This window comes from Corapipo altera, unplaced genomic scaffold (assembly GCF_003945725.1).
Source record: "Corapipo altera isolate COAL_440 unplaced genomic scaffold, ASM394572v1 359, whole genome shotgun sequence".
Lineage (NCBI taxonomy): Eukaryota > Metazoa > Chordata > Aves > Passeriformes > Pipridae > Corapipo > Corapipo altera.
Genome location: NW_020884948.1, coordinates 2571380 through 2589688, shown reverse-complemented (window position 1 = coordinate 2589688; position 18309 = coordinate 2571380). Strand labels below are relative to the sequence as shown.

The window sequence follows — 18309 nt, the reverse complement described above, 5'->3', positions numbered from 1 at the left end:
GCAGCTTATTTCTCTGTGGGCAGAGGTACTCTGAACTCTGAAATTAAATAAATCCCTGTTCTTGGAGAAAATTAGGATTTTCTTCATTATATAGGACAGGAAATACTATAACTGATTTACTGTAAAACACAAGGAATTCTGTATCATTTAATCACCTTCCATAAATCTGAGTGACTGAGAAAAGGCTACCCTGTAGTCCTTTCCACTTGCTTAAATCTTACTTCAGTTTTTGAAACATCTGGTCTTTGCTTTAAGCATCAGTAAACTGCACTGTATGATGAGTTGTTATAGCTGTGTACACACTTGGCTAAGCAGTTATCACACTATTTCTTAAACCTTGTTATTTTCCTTCCTGAACAGGTGAAAGACACTGTAGTTGATTTTTGTATTGAGTTTTTGCTGGTGGAGCAGATAAAGCTGTTCAGATCAGTCAAAAATTATTGCAGTGTGGTAGGGATGAAAATATGTCAACTTTGGGCCCTGAATTTTTCTTTTCTTTTTCAAAATCTGTTTGATTCTATGTCACTTCCCATAGCTGTGATGTGTCAACAGGTTTTTTTTCTTAAAAATATTTTCAGGGCCTGTGTCTTTAAAAAAAAATCCAGTTAAGCACTGCTCTAAATTCAGTCAGTGACCGGGTAACCCTGTTGCTTTTGTTGGTTAAGCTCAGTGCAGTGTTAAAGCTGGACTTTAGCTGTAACCTTGGAACAGCACGTATACCACCATTTTGTGATCCCTTAATTTTTGTTAGACAAAACACTGTGGTCAGTCTACCTTGTCTTAGGTTAGTGTCGTTGCAGAAGAGCTTCAGGATTTGATTGTAAATAGAGAGCTATGTATAAAAATTATCTGAAGAGAAATATAAACTTTTAGTGATCAGATTTTCCAAGCAACGTCTGGCAACCTGGTTACAAACTGCCGTGAGGATATGTTGATTTTGGAGCGTTGGAATCAGGAGAGTGTTTTCTGAGTGTCTCTGGTGGTCGCTCCCCATCGTGTACTTTGGTTTGTCCTGGCACAGCCCTACGCACGTGGAGTTCCTCATGGGTGAGATTGAATTGGAGGTTGCAGTCAACTGAGCACTCCCTGGCATTTGACCCACAGGACTGGGCAGAGCTATTCCAAAGGAAAACTCCTGAGCATGGCTCCTCCAGCACCCTTTTGCCCTGAAAGATCTCCCTGTTGGGCTGTACCCTGTTGGGTAATGTGAACATAAGCCAAATAGCTGTATGACATTTCTTAGTCTTTGTAAATATACAGGTTAGTTCTTGTTTATCTATGTTGCTTAAGTGCCAAGTCTGTTCCATACTTTGGATAAGACAAAATAAACTGCTCTAGTGAAAATTGTGTCCTGGAAACAGCTGTAGAAGTTTTTATCATTGTGTTATTGATTTTTGTTGCTTTTTTAGTAATGAATTGACAGCATTAGCGGGGGGATGTTTTCAACCTTTGTTTGCAAGATCAAAAGTACAATGGATGGCTACCTTCCCCAGGTTTGAAAATAATGTTTTTCCCAATATTATGTGCTTCAGACTGTATCTGTTAAGGGAGTAGATGTGATGAATTTGGACCCTAGCTTCTTCACATGCATAGTCTTGTGTGCCTTTATAACTTTTTGGAATGACTTTTCAATTTGAAGTAGGGAAGGGTGATTAGACAACAATGCAAAAAAAGTGGTCCAGGTAAACAGTTTTTCTCTAAGTGATTTTCAGCCCAACTGGATAATTCAGATGTTTTTAATTGCATCAGAAGGACTAACTTTCTGCTGTTTTGTCTTAAGTATACTTCCAAAAGGAGAAGATACACTGGGGAAAGGGAGAGGAGAAGGCAAGCATATTAAGTATTGCACTACTATTTCTCCTAACCGATTAAATTTGGTGTTTCACCAAATTTAGCTCTAAGAACATTATGCATGTGAAATCTTAATTTGTGAAGATGCCAGCCAGGAATAGAAAGCACTCCCTGAGAAGACACTGATGTGTTGCCTCGTTCAATTTTCAGTATGGTGGGGTGTGCAATAGGCAGCAGTGCATTAGAAATGGGGAGGAAGCAGAAAGCCTTGATGTTGCGGAGGTGAGAAACACTTAACTTCTGACCCTCGGGAGGTGGGTTTAGTTACACACAAGTCTTCCATAGTATCATAGAATAGTTTGGGTTGGAAGGGATGTTAAAGATCATATAGTTCCAACACCCCTGCCATGGGCAGGGACAGCTTCCAGGTTGCTCAGAGCCTTGAACACTTCCAGAGATAGGGCATTCAGAGCTTCTCTGGGCAACCTGTTCCAGTGCCTCACTACCCTGTGAATAAAGAATTTCTTCCAAATATCTAATCTAAATCTCTCCTCTGTTAATTTAAAAGCATTCTCCTTGTTCTATCACTATCCACTATCTCTCTCTGTAGAAAGTCTTTCTCCCTTTTGTATAAGCCTCCTTTAAGTACTGGGGGGCTGCAGTGAGGTCTTCCTGGAACCTTCTCTTCTCCAGGCTGAACAAGGCAAACTCTTTCAGCCTGTCCTTGTAGGAGAGGTGCTCCAGACCTCTGATCATCTGTATGGCTTCCTCTGGACTCGCTCCAGCAGGTCCGTGTCTTTCTTGCGCAACTTTAGTTTATGTTAATGGCCTATACCTTTCAGAGCTGTTGTTTCAGCACAGTAACAAGTTCATCTGTAATAGTACCATTTTAGCTTTTGTGTTTTAGTTTTCTGTTAGGATCCTGTTGACTAGAAGAAGAATTTACTTGACTCATCAGAATACATCTGGTATGAAATAATCGGATATGCATGAATGCAGAATGTGGGGATGGGGAGGAAGGGGCAGCAAAATGAAGCACCTGACATCATCAGTGCAGAAACATCAGCTTTAAAAACAGTTGGAGGAAGCCATCTTCTCATGTAACTTCATAGATTTGTTTAACATGAGGTGAATGCAATTCTGTGGTTTTGTCCAGGTTTCCCTTGATGAAGTCCAAAAGAAGCAGCACAGTCTATCTATCCAGCTGTATCACCAGCTCGGGTTAACTGTTGTATGTGCTTAGTAGTGAAATCACTACTTTGTAGGTTGCATTCATTCAGCTCCAGAGCTGTTATGTGCAGGACAGTATTGCTAGTTGTGTCCAATTAATTGATTCAGTATCTAATACTAGGCACAAGTACCTAAACTTCCACTGGACTTCTTGCTCTTGTTGCTTTTTCCCCTGAAACTTGTATGATTATGAACCTGATTTTGTCATCCGCTTTATAACATCTGTCTTCTTACCTCTTTGTTTTTCTTTTCTTGTCATTGCTTTTCTCCTTTACTCTCAAGAAAACAGTTTCCAAGCCAGGTCTTTACTTTTTTCAATTCTTTTTCTCCCAGATCTCTTAACCTGATTCTCTTTCAGAACGTCTGCTTTCTTCCCTCTGAAACACACCCTGTGTATAAAATTAAATGCAGCTTTAAACTTAACTCTTCCTAACTGCAGGTATTTCTAAAATTCCTGTTGAGGTTATATAAATGTTAATAATGCCTCTGATGAAGGCTCCCTCTGGCACTGTAAACTGGCTCACTTTCAGGAACTGTTGCATGAAAGTCCTTTGAGTTGCTGATTACTTTTGTAACTGATAACTAATTGGAAAACAGATTTCTTAAATCAGAGGATGAATGATAAGGGTGCACTGATCTCCTTTACTAGAGTTCTACTTTTTAGCCAGTTAAAACCTCTTGGTCTGCAAAGGTGTGCTAGGATTAACAGTTGGAGTTTTAAAATTGTTTTCAGTGAATCTTTGTTGGACGGTGGTTTTATTTTTATTTCATGGCAAAATTTAAAATATAGCAAGTCTAAATCGTTTGTGGTTTGGAAAGGGCCTTATCTTGAAATACTTATTTTTGTATTAGCATTTATCTTGTATTCTTAAACTTCTTTTTTTTTTTTTTTTTTTGCAAAGATACTAGTGTGGAGTAAAGCTTTATATGTACAGCTCTTATATCCTGAACTATGGAATTGCTTGCATTTGCTACTGATAATAGAAGAAATGTATTTGGGCAAACAACAAAACATTTTTTTGTTGTTAATCTCAATCCAAGAAAAAACTTACTTGTATTTAGAGGAAAATGTAGCCCTACTCCTGTTGGGTTTGGGGAAAGAAAAGTAGAGAATCATAGAATCGACTGAGCTGTAAAAGACCTCTGAGATCATCAAGTCCAACCCTTGATCCAACAGCACCGTGGTTACTAGACCACGGCACCAAGTGCCGCATCCAGTCTTGTCTTAAAAACCTCCAGGGACGGTGAATCCACCACCTCCCTGGGCAGCTCATTCCAATGTCTGATTACTCTCTCTGGAAAAACTTTTTTCTTAATATTCGACCTAAATGTCCCCTGGCACAGTTTAAGACCGTGCCCTCTTGTCCTCCTGCTGGTTGCCTGGGAGAAGAGACCGACGCCCCCCTGGCTACAACCTCCTTTCAGGGAGTTGTAGTGAGTGATGAGGTCTCCCCCTTCTCCAGGCTAAACAACCCCAGAATCCTCAGCCTCTCCTCATAGGACTTGTGCTCAAGTCCCTTCACCAGCTTTGTTACTCTTCTCTGGACCTGCTCCAGCACCTCAGTAACGTAAGCTTTCAGCAATTTGGTGAAGGACAATTATCTCCTGCCCTTTGTTTATTTACTCCTTTAAATTTACAGAAGTCTTAAAACTGAACTGTCTAACTAACTAGTTAGGTCAATCCTCAGGTGCATTTCAGTTCATCTGTACCCCAGCAGATTGTAGTTCAGGTTGTACAAAGTGCATGGAGTATTTGCGATTAGCTATTTCCTCTCATCTTCAAATTACATGGAAGAATATGAGTACTTGAAGATTTTCATCTTAACTGAAACAAGTAAAATCATGTTGTTAAGTGACTGTGCTGGTTTAAAAGTTAACCAGCAGGGGAAAATGAACTCAAAAGAGAGACCACAAGTCAGAATAACAATTTATTAAAAAACAACACAACAAGTATGATTATACAGACAAACAACCGAATTCAATCCACAAAAAACCAAATGTACAACCCAGCACCCTGGGATATGAACAAGTAGGGTTCCCCGGGCCCCCCCCCGAGTCCAAAGTAAAGGGGGGAATTGGAAAAAAAACCTGCTGGTGGGAGAGCTATTGCAGTCCAGTTGAGGATGGTGGTCTCAGTCTGGTTGAGAGCGGTGAGCTGTAGTCAGGTTGAGAGCGGTGAGCTGCAGTCCTCCTCTGGATCCCACGAGTGGAGAGAGTGCAAGGTTCTGAAACTCCAGGTTTATATATTCTCCAGCTCAGGCAGCAATGCTTAGCCCCTCCCCCAGAGTGGGGAATTCCATAAAAGGGTGTGAGGGTGCTCAGTCAGGGAATTCCACAAAAGGGCATGAGGACAGGAGCATGGGGGGTGGGGGGGCACCTCGCAGGCCTCTACTGACAACAGTTTCTGGGAAATGGCATGGAGGGCTATAGAATACACAGTTTTGGGCTACACCCATCCAATGATGAATCGGTCCCAGCTGTTCTAACTAGGACAATGACAATCATGCAGATGAAACTCTGGGGAACTATGATAAAAACATCACTTGCTTCCTTGTCAGAATTGTTCTGAAGTTTGGTAGGTTTTTCTTTTGGACGCTTCATTGCTGAAGTCACATGTGTGAAAACAGACAAGAGCTCATAGTATTATTATTATATTTTACTTTTGTTTCAGTTATTAAACTGTTGTTATCTCAAACTACTGATATTACTAGTTTTTTCCTGATTCTCCTCCCAATCCCACTTGGTGGTAGGAGGAGTCAGTGAGTTGCTGTGTTGTACTTTCTGGCTGGGATTAAACCATGACACTGGTTTTGATGCTTCTTGGCAAACATTTATAGCAACTTTACTGAGGTTTTTTGTTCTGGCATCCCCAGAGAGTAGAATTTGGGATGACGATGACCTGTTACTCGCATGCTGCGTTATTGATGGTTTTATGTGGGCTTCATGCTAGCCTTCTTTGTTTAACTGTGCATTCTTTGTTCCTCTTTTGGCAAAAAAGAATGAAATTGTCTGCTTTTGCCCCCACTTCTGGCAAATGGAGGTTGAGGGGATGGCTGCTTTTTAAAAGGTAGCATACTGCATGAACAGGGGACTGTGTGTTAAAAAAAAAAAAAAAAGGTAGTTAGTATGGTAAATGAGGCTTTAACAGCATTGAAAAATTGCTTATGCTTAAACTATGATAAATGTAAATGAAGGAGATTAAATACAAAAGTGCAGTTGTGTTGTTTTTTGAGCTAACATGAAGAGGCAGAGGTTTTCTGTATAAATTTTAGTGCACTATTCCCATAGTGCCAGTTCTTTACGAAGCTGCCTTCATCCAGCTTGAGGCTCAGGTTGTCATGTCTTATTTAGGTTCTCACTTTTATTAGTTGGGACTGTTTTTTTGGATTCAGGAGGAATGTTTGCTTTTTTTTTTTTTTCCCTGTAAGATTGATCACAAAATTTTCTTAGTTTTGACTATACACTGGTTTATCTTCTGTGTTTCTGGGAACACTGTAATGTTATGTTTGGCTTTGTAATAGGCACAGAAAAAGTACGGCAAGCTCAGGACTGCAAAGACCTCCATGTTGTAAACCCTGATTGGCTGTGGAGCTGCCTGGAGCGCTGGGACAAGGTTGAGGAACAACTCTTTCCCTTGAAGGATGACTACATCAAAACACACAGGTAAGTGGTAACTTGAGGGCTATGCAAATAGGTTATTCGTACAGTGATGCTGATTTATTAATGCAGCTATGAAATTGGTTTCTGACAAATTCAGAATGGTGTGCAATATTTACAGATTTTATGGAAAAACTCCCCGTTTTTGTCCATTTCTGTTCTGCTTAAGCTGAGGACTCTCAAGGGATGAGGAGGCAGTTCCACAAGTAGCACAATGGGGAGAAACTTCTAGTAATAGTAATTTCTTTAGCAGTTACTATTGCTAGCTGTTCTCAGCTGGAGAAGTTGACCTTGTCAGTTCATCCACAGGGAATGTCACCACGACGCAGGATCATTCATGCTGCCAAAAAATGTACACACTTCCACAACGTGAAAAATTGGTCAAGTATGGCATTTTTTTCTGACACTTGGTAGTGAGGAGAAAGGGAGAAACAGAAAAATACCACAGAAAATTCTAATAAGAATTGGAAGACATGAAGATAGAAGCAAAAACTGGAAGAAAGGAAGTAGTGAGAGGTGGTTTTGGGATAAGGAAAAGTGTTGAAAAAGAAAAGGTAAAAAATAATTAGTGCACTAGTATGACAGTAAATAGAAGTGACAGCCAAAAACTTTATTAACACAGAGGAAGTCAGAGGGCTATCAATAGCAGTCCCCTTCAGGAAAATGACATGGCTGAAATAACTTATGACAAAATATCCTATAGCCAGCTTCTGCTTCTTGACTTACCTGTTTGGATAGATCCACATTAGCAGAAGCTTAATGGAGAACCCTCCCTTAAGTGTTTAGGCAGGAAGGGGCATAGCATATTGGGTTTTCTGTATTAAACTGATGCTGGTGTGATAGAGTAGGCTAGTGATTTACTTTCTGCTTAGAAGATAAAGACACCCTTTGTGGGCAGAATGTGTGCATGCAAGACTTCAAATGCTTCAAAGATGCCAAAAGAAGAAACATCTGGAAGTAAAGCCTTTTATCAAATGGCAGACTAGGTAGAGACATGAAATCCCTATAAGTGAGGAAAGAGATGCAGCCTACTTATGGCTTGACTAGAATACTTAGTTTTTAAAAAGTACTGCCAGATGTTTTTTAATCAAACTTTGGAATACTTGTATGAGATGCCTAATTTGTCTCAGAGGTCTGACACAGCAGAGTTCTCAGATGTGGACAGTGAATTGCAAACATCATTTTTTGACGTCTAGATGAATGTTAATCTTCCTACCTATCTTAAATTACTCTTCCATTTTATTGAAACATGATATTTTTTCCTACTTTTGCATTTCAAATACAATACAGCATAACTTCATACTTCCCCTACCCCCAAGCTTCAGTCAGTAACACATGTATCTTAATGCAAATACTTCCATTTTAACCCAGTATGTGCATTCACTTTGGAAACCATTACTGGTCCAAGGCACTTATAAACTAGGGGAGGGGATGAACTCTGAGAAAATATTTGCATATAAAATGAAGTTAAGAACAGCAAAAAAAAAAGCAAACTTGGGATTGGTTGACCTTAAATGTTGATGCTACATGACTACTTCAGAAATGTCCATAAAAGCATGTGGTAAAAACTCTATTTTTGTGTCACTTCTAATATTTGTTACAGTGTAATTTAATTTTTTTAATATAGTGTTGTTTTAATGGAACATAACATGCTGTTTTATTTGATTTTTTTTTTAATTATTCAATTTACTTTCTTTTTTGTGGCATTTCGTGATAATTGGATAGTATGTCATAATGGTGATTCCTACAGACTGATCTCTGTTTCTGCTGACATCTCTAAAATTGTTTTAAAATGCATCATAGGCAGCTTAGTATTTTAAAAACTTAGTTTGAGTGACTTGCAAATTAATACTGTATGTTTATTTTCTATCAGAGTCAATTTGGAGATCTGGTACAATAGCCCTCTTCTTTTTAGTGCATGTATGCAGATTATCATGCTACTCAAGTTGTGCAGTTGTAACTATCTGGAAACCATATCAAACTTCATGTTTTTAGAACTTTTAAGGCACATTTAATAATATTTTAATAATGTAAATATGACATTATCTGTGTATTTGCATTTTTCTGCTTTATATTCAGTGAGACTTTAATGGGGGCGGAGAAATGTTTCTTCAGAGATCTTCCAAGCCATTTCCTTTCTTTCTCCTGTAGAAAAAAGGAATGCAAATTTTTTATGTTCTGGTTACATAGCTCATTTAAATTTCTAATGCCATTTTTTCTGAACTCCATCTAACAGAGAGAATAGCCCTGCCACGTTTCCTGATACACCCAGCACATTTCAGACAGCTCTGTTTCACCCAACACCCATCCATCCGAAGTCTCAACCTGGTCCTGAAGTTCGACTGTATGATCCTAACACTGGAAAGCTAATCAGGAAAGGCACACAGACATCTGGGCAGTCAATGTACATCCAGTCTCCAGCTCCTCCCATCACCTTACCAGTCCATGGTGAACACTCGTCCTTCAGGTACCTAAAGCATAGCTAAGAGTCACTTCATCTATATTTTTAGATTCTGTAGTAAATTTAACCCTTGTTATCTTTGATCAAATTGTCATCTTTGCTTTACTTTGTTTGCTTTCTAAAAAACCAAGAAAAACAGTGAGAGCGAACAGTCAGCTGAAGTGAAATCAGGATGTTACAATTCCAGGTGCTTTTTGTACCTCACCAAAGTGCAACTAGAAACCTCAAATCAAATAAATTCAGTGTGTAGTTTGTGTGCTCTAAAGAATGCTAGAGTTACTAATCTCTGAAGCAGGGCAACTTAATGTTTCTTAATGGGTCTTATAAAAAGAAAACAATCCAGTATTCTAAAACATATCTGATAGCATTTGACTCTTTTTTATAAAATTTTCCTCTTCATCTATTTTCTTTCAAATGGAGCATTCGATTTGTTTTTGAGGAATATCAGAAGTGATGGAAGAGCGGTGTAGCTATCTGAGTATTGTTAAATAAGGCCATATGGCTGATTGCTAGTTAATAATCCTTAGATCACTAAATCAAGACACTAAAGCAGCAGGAGGAGGAGGAAGCCTGCCTTTTGAAGTACAAAGGCATCTGGGCTTTGTCAAAATTTGTGTTAAGCTGCAAAACCACCACTTGTCTCTTAAGGATGTGTAAAATATCTAAAATTCATGCCAAATTATCTACATAAGAGATTCAACTTTCTGGAATACTAACAAGTTTAGTAAGTCTTGTTGACTCCAGTGGTAAAAAAGTATCCAACTGAAGCCAAAGCTTTTCTTTGTAAAATGCGATCGGCATTCCTTTTTACGATGTGATCAGAGTACAGCAGTGGTTACAAAGCAATTCAGTTCTCCAAAAATATAAATCACAACTATAAATGCACAATTTTCTACCTTTCTTCTCCTTTCCCTGCCCCTTTCAGTGTTGTCTCTTGTAAAGGTTTAGTATAATAATGTATCTTACGTTTCCACTCTATCTTCCTGTTGTTAAATTGTTTTAACTTGGGTATTTTTGGTTATCTGTTTATAGGCTTTTTTTTATTTCAGCTTCCCTGTTGCTGTCAACACAGGTTTTTTGAGTCTCTCATTTGTGAAGATGTCTCGTTTTCAGTTCCTTTTTAACTGTGTCTTTTAAAATCTGTATTTTACTTTACTATGACATTGTAAATGAACACTAAAAACTTTAAATAATCAAGACATAACATGTATCCAGAGAGGAGCTGAAAAGCTTTCGGGGTTTTTTGTCAGTTATTGTGGGAAGGAATTTGTCTAGAAATAGAACTGGGAAAGTCGTACATATTCTTATGTTCTTATGACATATAGTTGTCATAACACTTGTAAGATTCTTCAGTATAATGGGTTAAGTTGATATTAATGCATCATTCAGTGTTTTTCCTACCTTTGCCAACAACTTCAAGAGTTTGTCCTCACCTAAACCTATTTTTTGTTGATGCTGAGGTGCCTCTTAACTTGAACATCTTATTGAAAAGGAGAGTAGTGTACTTCAGGTGCCCTCTTAGTTGAGTTTTATAGAGCTCCAGAGAGGTTTTGAGGCTGGAGTGAGGCTATGTCACCTTGCTACTCCCATTTTTTCACTTCAGCGGTTTTTTTGACTAAATGCTCAGGGTTGAGTTGTATTAGTCTTAAGAAGATGAATCCAATTACTCTGTGCTGCAACTTCACCCCACAACTAAGCAGCTGTAAGAAAAGACATGAGCATAAGATACATGCTGAAAAAAGTATTTTCATGACCGTTTCCTGTTGATTTGGTCCTCATGGTGAAGTTAGTGACCTGTGAATACAGATGTCTTTATTGGGGCGTGTATATATTCCTCAGAGCAGTTCCACCATCCTCAGTTAAGATGCTGAGGAGAGTCTTGGTAAAGTCTAGAAGCAAAGCAGGGCAGTGATCAAATACTGCTTTAGGTACTTTCAGTGGATAGGAAGTACAGTGCAGGCAGAGCACGAAGGCTGTGAAGTAACAAAAAGTAACAAGTAGGAACAGCTTTGCTGTGTTACCACTGAGGAAGAGCTGAGGCAGTACTGTATGGTTTGTCTTAATGCGTACATCAATGATAGGTTTTAAAAAAGCTTCACATCCACTTTAGAACATGATGTGATACTGGTCTTAAGAGAAAACTACCTTAGTGCAGCAATTTCTTGGTATAGGGCAATGTATTTTGTGTCCTGACAGACTTTACATGCTCATATGTTTACTTCCTATAGAAAGATGAGAGTATTTGTAACAAAGCCGTTGAATTTAGCAGAGTTAAAGTTGTTAACACTCAAAGCCGCTCCTCTTGTGGGTGGGTGTAGTCAAAGCCTGCAATAATCTTTGATAGTTTCTCAAATCTTCATCTGATTCTGAATTTCAGATAGTGGGAAACAGAATTGCACTGCTGTGAGAGGAAACCCTCAGGGGCATGGTAGTTGCATGTGGCAAAACAATGGTACTTGGTCTCTTATTCTAAGAATAGACCTCCTTGGGCTTAGGACATAACCTCCTGCTTGCAAGGCTGGTTACTGAAAAGGGCTTCTAGTTATCCAAGTGCCATTTCATAAGAACTTTTTCAATTCTCTCTTTATTTTGCGTTCAATATTTTCAGTTTCTGTGGTTCAACTTGAAACATAATTTAAAATGGGACATAATCAGTTTAAGTATCTACATGCAATGTCCAGTGAAACTGTTACCAGTGAATTAGAGGTGGTTCAGTTAGTGTAGCCAGCATTTCGAGTGACAGGCACAGGTCTTGCCATTGTGCTCAGTTCTGTGAGACATGAGAACCTGCTTTTTGTCATGGCTGTTGCAGCCTGAGCAGAAGGGTGACTAAGAGTTTGCAGCTGTACTAGAAGGGAAGGGAATGCAGCACCAGCAGCTCTTCTCTGAGAACAGGAAGGATTCCTCTTTAAAAATAACCTTCATGTCAGAGCTTTGACATGCCTTGTGTATCTCAACAAATTTGCGTTTTCATACAGAAACAGTTTTCTACGAGCATTGCAGTAAACACTTAAGTTGTAACAGGTCATGAGATGTGTAATGTAGTGTTGTTCAAAATAATACAAATGCTAATGGCATCTTGGACTAGAATAAAGAAAAATAATGGTGCAAGTTAAATTTTAGTGAATGCTAACAATACACTGACAGATGAGGCAAGACTTAAAATATGGATGTAATTTACATGTAAGAAGTTATAAATGGCACCCTTTTTTTAAATAATGCTAAGATGCACCAAATAGTTGGTTTGATGAGGTGTGTCAAGCAGGTGTTGGTGGCTAAAGCCATACTTGAGGGCCTCTATAAACTAATTTTGCTTATAAATTTTTAATAAATTTTTCTGAATTTACATGCTCATTTTTACTGTTTTTCTTTACTTAATGTTACAAGTCATGTTATGACAGCAAAAATATAAAGTGCCAAATTGAATACATGGCTTGAATTTAAATATTTTTAACATTTCCATGATGATAATGCTATTTTAGCTTTCTCTCAATGTTATATCAACAAAAGTGCTTTTTACTTCCACAAGTGTTGAACCCACCTGGTATATGTATTTCCTTGTGCATGTAAGACTGGCAAGCACCAACCAACCTCTGCAGGGTTGAATATGGTATTATTTTTTAAAAAGTACTCATTAATCTCATTTGATTAGAAGTAAATGTAAATTCCTGCATTTGTATGTCTTTAATTTTTATTCAACTTAACGGGCAGTGGAAAATGTAAAGCCTGGAAAATGTCTTTGAGGAAATAAAAATGTCTTACAAACCTTAAAGAAGTCTTTGTTTCATATTGCTTTTGGAATGCTTTCATGAGAAGGCTCAGTGTTTCTTACCTAGTAGCAGTTGGAAAACTCTGGATAAAACATCTGACAGAAGTCTTTAGAACCTATTAATGCAGTTATTTTACAGTTAATATTTGTGTGTAATAATGTAGTCAAGTATGATCTCACATTTTATTCTACAAGAGGAGGAGTTCTTGTCATCAGTATGATTATGTGTTCTTAAAAAATATGCTAGATTTATTTCTAGTCTAAGAAAGTCTGCTTGGCTGCCCTGCTACATATAACTTCTCTGTAATTCTTGGCATGGTCAAGCTTCTTATGTTTTTAATAGAGTTGTGTAAGGTGCCTATAGCTTTTTTTTTTTGGTCATTCTCTGTTTCACTAAGAATGTAAATGGCATCACCACCTCTCTTGGCTAGGGTACCTATTAAAAAGGTATGGAAATTGTACTTTAAAATGTCCTTTTGGAGCATATAGTGGAATGCTGTATTGTTTTCCTCTTTTACCTATGAAAATTACTGTCTGAGGGCAATTTAATAGCAAAAGAATGGTCTTTTAAAATAGAAAACATGGGGGGGGGGGGGGGGGGGGGGGAACAGAAAACTTAGCTGTGGGGAAAAACTCTTAACAAAAACCAGTTTGATTAGTTCATTTCCACAGCATCCAAACTGTTCCACTGTTCAGAATCAAGAGACTGTGAATGGGCACGTGGCTGCTGTGCTGCTGAATACTGCTGTGCTGATGGGGGTGCACATCTGGGTAGCACAGCAGTGGCTTGGCTCTTTTCTCTCACCACCCCCAAGTGAAATTTCCTGCACCTATCCATGGGATCTGAGAGAAGAGAGATGTGTATTTGGGAAATATGAGCCCTGAAAACGAGCAACATTGACAGCTTTGGGTGAATTTCAGATATCATACGTTCTGGAACTGAAGTACTAATGTAGAAAAATGTTGATATTTAGATAACTTTTCTAAGAAGCTGTTAAATTCTCAAGAGGAGAAACAATTTTGTAGAACTTTACCTGTGACTGGATTTGCATAGCTTAATAATGGTTTTTTGGGGGGGAGAACTCCTGGTCTAAAGCTGTTCCTTGAAAATCCCACCTTGATGAGAAGTAGCCATCCTGTGCAGAAACTCTTGTCAGCTTTACTATTTCTCAGTCACCATCACCCTCAGAAACAGCTTGATGGTGTCTCACCTGGTAGTTGCAACAGGAAACAGCTTGTGATTTCAAATACAGTCACTTTTATACCTGCTTGTGGTAGTCTTCCCCCCCACACACAGCTTTATGACCAACATAAATAATTTGTGACCTTTGAGTTCCGGGTGGTGCTGAGCTGCTGTAACGTGTTTCAGGAAGTTAATGTGGTGATCCAGCACTTGTAGTTAAACTGTGTTGTGTAGTAGTTTTGCTTCTGCAACTCTTCTGTAGCTAAGTAATATTCACAGAAAAAATGTATACAAGAAAGGTAAAAGTTGTTCTACATGTAGTCTAACTTCTTATTACTATGATAAAGCAACTCCCATGAAGTTATGACTGTTTTATTTTAATTAACATTTTGACGTTCCTTTTTTTATCTACATATTTGGATTAAATACAGTAACTAACAAAATAATAAAATACAGACTAAAAGAAGATGCTTCCATATTTGAATACACTAGCCAAAAAGAAATACTGTCTCTTTTGCATCTTATCCAGACTTAATATCTGGGAAATATCTAAAGTAAAAATTGATGCTGTGGAGCTGAGCTTTCTACTTGCAGAACTCTTGTCTGTAAGGTTGAGAAATAGAAGGTATACTTTGAGACTCAAAAATAAAAGCATAACATAGATCATGAAAAATGCATTAGAATGTAGGAATTGCTTCCTGGATAATAAATGTATCAAGCGATGGAGAAACTCCACTTGCACACAAATATTAAAGTATTTTAAGGGCAATGCATCTGCAGATACTGAAGCTTTGGTATCAAGAAAGGTTTGATGGTTACTTATAAGAACAATGAGAAGGCAGGAGAATGAGTACCTTGTCAAAGGTAGAATAAAAACTTAAGCTTTCAGACTGAACAAAGTATTCAGCGGGAGACTTAGTCTTTCTTGAATTGATGAGCACAGAACTTTATTAAGCAAAGTCGGAGATACATGGCAGTCATAAATGGTTTCTAGGATTTTATTTCTAAACAAGCTGTAAATTAAGTAAATCTTTCTTATATGGGACCCCTGCAATTTTTCAGAGTTGTTCAACCGCATCAGCAGCAGATGTTTGAAGAAGAAGAATTACCAGCAAGTGAAAACGAGGAGCAGCCTGGTCCATCTAAGCGGAAACGCCAACCAAGTATGTCTGAGACAATGCCCCTGTACACCCTATGTAAAGAGGATCTAGAGAGTATGGATAAAGAGGTGAGCGTAACTTATTCTGACAGGTTTCTAACATAATGATTGTTAGTTATTCATAACAATTTTAACTTCTGTTAAATTATGCATGTACATGAACTGACCTTGTATGCCACTATAGTAACTTTAAATGAAAGCCACAGCAGACAAAAGTACAGCTCAGGCTAAAATGCAGTTATGTTCTGCAAAGTAGAACAGAATACTCTGGTGTGTAAGTAGGCCTTTAAAGTAGAACTTCATTTAAGTATAGCTTTTTCACACAAAACATGGTATCATATTTGCTCTGTGGATAGCTTTGCCTTGTGCCACTTTAGAGTTGTTTTGGTTTGGCTTTCTAAAGTAGATCTCAAAATAATCTGGACAAAAATCAGTGGTGGGGTGTGAGAAGAGAGGTCTGGAGATATAAAAGGCACAGGTTGTGGAGAAGATCAGGGAGACAAGTGGGAACACGAGGCCTCATTAGCTGTAGACATGTAATTGCAGTGCTGTTGAGTTGTAGCTATTACGGTTTTGCAGGTGAAGGGGGATTTCTGTTAGTGAACTGTACATCTTTCATACAAAAGCATGTTATTTGAAATTCACTATGAACCTCTAGCAGCTTCTTATTTTTCACTTATTGTTCTGTGTTCTTTTTTTCAAATGAGCCACCATCTTAAATAACATTAAATGATACATAGAGGAAAAAATACTTATCATTGTGCACTAGGTTTTCATGAATTTGTAACCCTGTGTATGACTTTACTGTAAAATCTTGTGGCCCTGGAGCTTGAATTCATCTTTGAGCTTAGATGGTTCACTGGGGTGGGAACAGGAGCATATATCTTTCTGTGTTCTCGTCAGTAAGTTCATTCCAAGGTTCTAGCCATAACAGGCCTTGAGTTATCTTCAGAAAATATAATAAAATTGTGAGAAGGAAACTGCATATTTCACCAAGGAAAGAGTTTATGTATACAGCACAGTGTAATTTTGATATGGACTTTTGGAAGAACTTTGGGATAGTATTCTAGGGAAAAGTCCAATAACTTTCAACTGCTATGATGATCTACTTTGAATTTCAGGTGAGTTCAAGCTTTAACTTAACTGGTAACTCTTGGAACTGACAACTTTTGATTTCTTTTGGTTTTGGTTCTGAAGTGTTTCCCATTTTATCTCAAACTTTTACCAGAAATAGTATTTCTTCTTGTCATTATACCAGTCCCTGAATCCATCTGTGCCTTCCATCTGTGTTATCAGTGGTAGTTAAAGGAAATTTTTATTACGGGTTGCCTTCATGTTTTTATGTACTAATATTTTTTCTAATTGTGTGGATTTTGGAAAATATTAATGAATTGCTGATGCAGTGTGTGCACTGAGCCAAAAGGAAGTCTGCATGTTTTCCAGACTCACTGCATATAAAGTATTTATTATTCTGTTTTTAAAGATACTATTTAGGAACCTTGTAAAAAATCTGAATCTTTTGGCACTGCTTGTTCTGTGTTTGATTGCTCTCTGTACTGCTACAGTTAAGACTAAAAAAAATTAAGGTTTGTCTACTTATCCTACAAATATAAACATCTATGATTTGTTTTTAACTTAGGCTTTTACTTAAGCTGCATATTTGTGTTTGGAAACTAGACTATATGAACTTCAGAACAAATGAAGCCCAAATTCCAGTGCATTGTTTTCATAGTTGACTTAGCTTTGGTTCCAGGTGTATGATTTGAGGTTATAGGTACTGCCAGAAGTTTTCCCTTCCACCTCTCTCTGTCCCTTGGGCAGCTGAACCAGTGTGGGGGGGTATGTTTTAGGTTTGGTGCAGAAGTGGGGTGGGATTTTTCTGGTCTTTTAGCTTCCCAACATTTTTAGATCAAGGATCCAGTGTTAGCACTGAGACATAGAGGAAGGCTGCACACAGGACATAATATCAGTTCACCGTGACTGATTTACTTTCCACAGAAAAGTGTTTGCCCCTAGAGCATACAGCAGGCAAGCTCAGGGAGCTGTTTGGGGCAGAAAAGATCACTTTCCAGGTTAATCTTCATGATTTCCAGCTTCCAGAAATAACACATCATTGCTGCTGCATGAGTACTACTGCTAGGAGCAGCCAGAAGATGGAAAGAGCTGGGAATGAGCAGTGAAGGCAGAACTGCATTTAAAGCTTTAAAACTGCATCCTCAGTATTTCTACTGAATTCCCTTGCAAATTCGGATAAGATCAAAAGGAGTCTTTTAGCTTTAGGCACTGGGATTTTTTTCAATGAAATTAAATAGGGAATGCAAGCATTCATATATACTGTTTCTATGGACATAATTAGAAATAAGTAACTCCTTTGCACTTAATCATCTAAAGGAAATCTTGCTTTTTCTTGCAAAAATCTATGAAAGGTCACACACCCCCAAATAATAGAGAATTTGCATGTAGTTTTTATGTGGGAGAGTTTTGTTAGAAGAATCAAAATGAAAGCTTTTAAAGATAATTTAATTATGATATATTCCCAAATTAAATCCCTCTCTATCCTTAACCTATTTAAATATTTGTCACTTTTTCTAGTAAAAAAGCACTAAATGTTCCATGATTCCATGAGGAAGAACTACCATGGATAGGCATCTCTACTAAAACTTGATCTTATGTGGATTTGTACCTTCTCTTATTATTTTAGCTGTAGTTTTGCTATGGGATACCAAGTAAATCAAAGGAAATGAGTAGCATCTCAGCTACTGGGTTGCAGTTAAAGGTCATTTAGCCTTTTGTATCTTTTTCAGTGCCAGAGATCTGGGAGACCAGATCCAATGGTGGCTTTTCTTCCATCTGACAGAAAGGACTGTTTGAACTTTAGGGAAGTGCAAGCACAAGAGTATTCAATGTAATAGAATTCAGTTCAAAGGCAATTGTGAAATGAGGGTAAGCACACAAGGAATGTATCCCTACTTGGGAAATACACAGCCTGATAATGCTGCTTCCTCACAGTCAGGAGAATGTTTTGCTCCTTTCTTTTCTGTGCTAGCTAGACACAGGTG

General features: G+C 38.0%; 1 protein-coding gene across 1 annotated transcript in view; it reads left to right on the top strand.

Annotated features, from left to right (window-relative positions):
* The window catches only part of CTDP1 (CTD phosphatase subunit 1), a 99822-nt gene that overhangs the window by 30847 nt on the left and 50666 nt on the right, over window positions 1-18309 (top strand). The window contains 3 exon segments of the mRNA XM_027662825.1: window positions 6543-6684; window positions 8915-9145; window positions 15154-15319. Coding sequence (XP_027518626.1) covers window positions 6543-6684; window positions 8915-9145; window positions 15154-15319 — 539 coding nt within the window.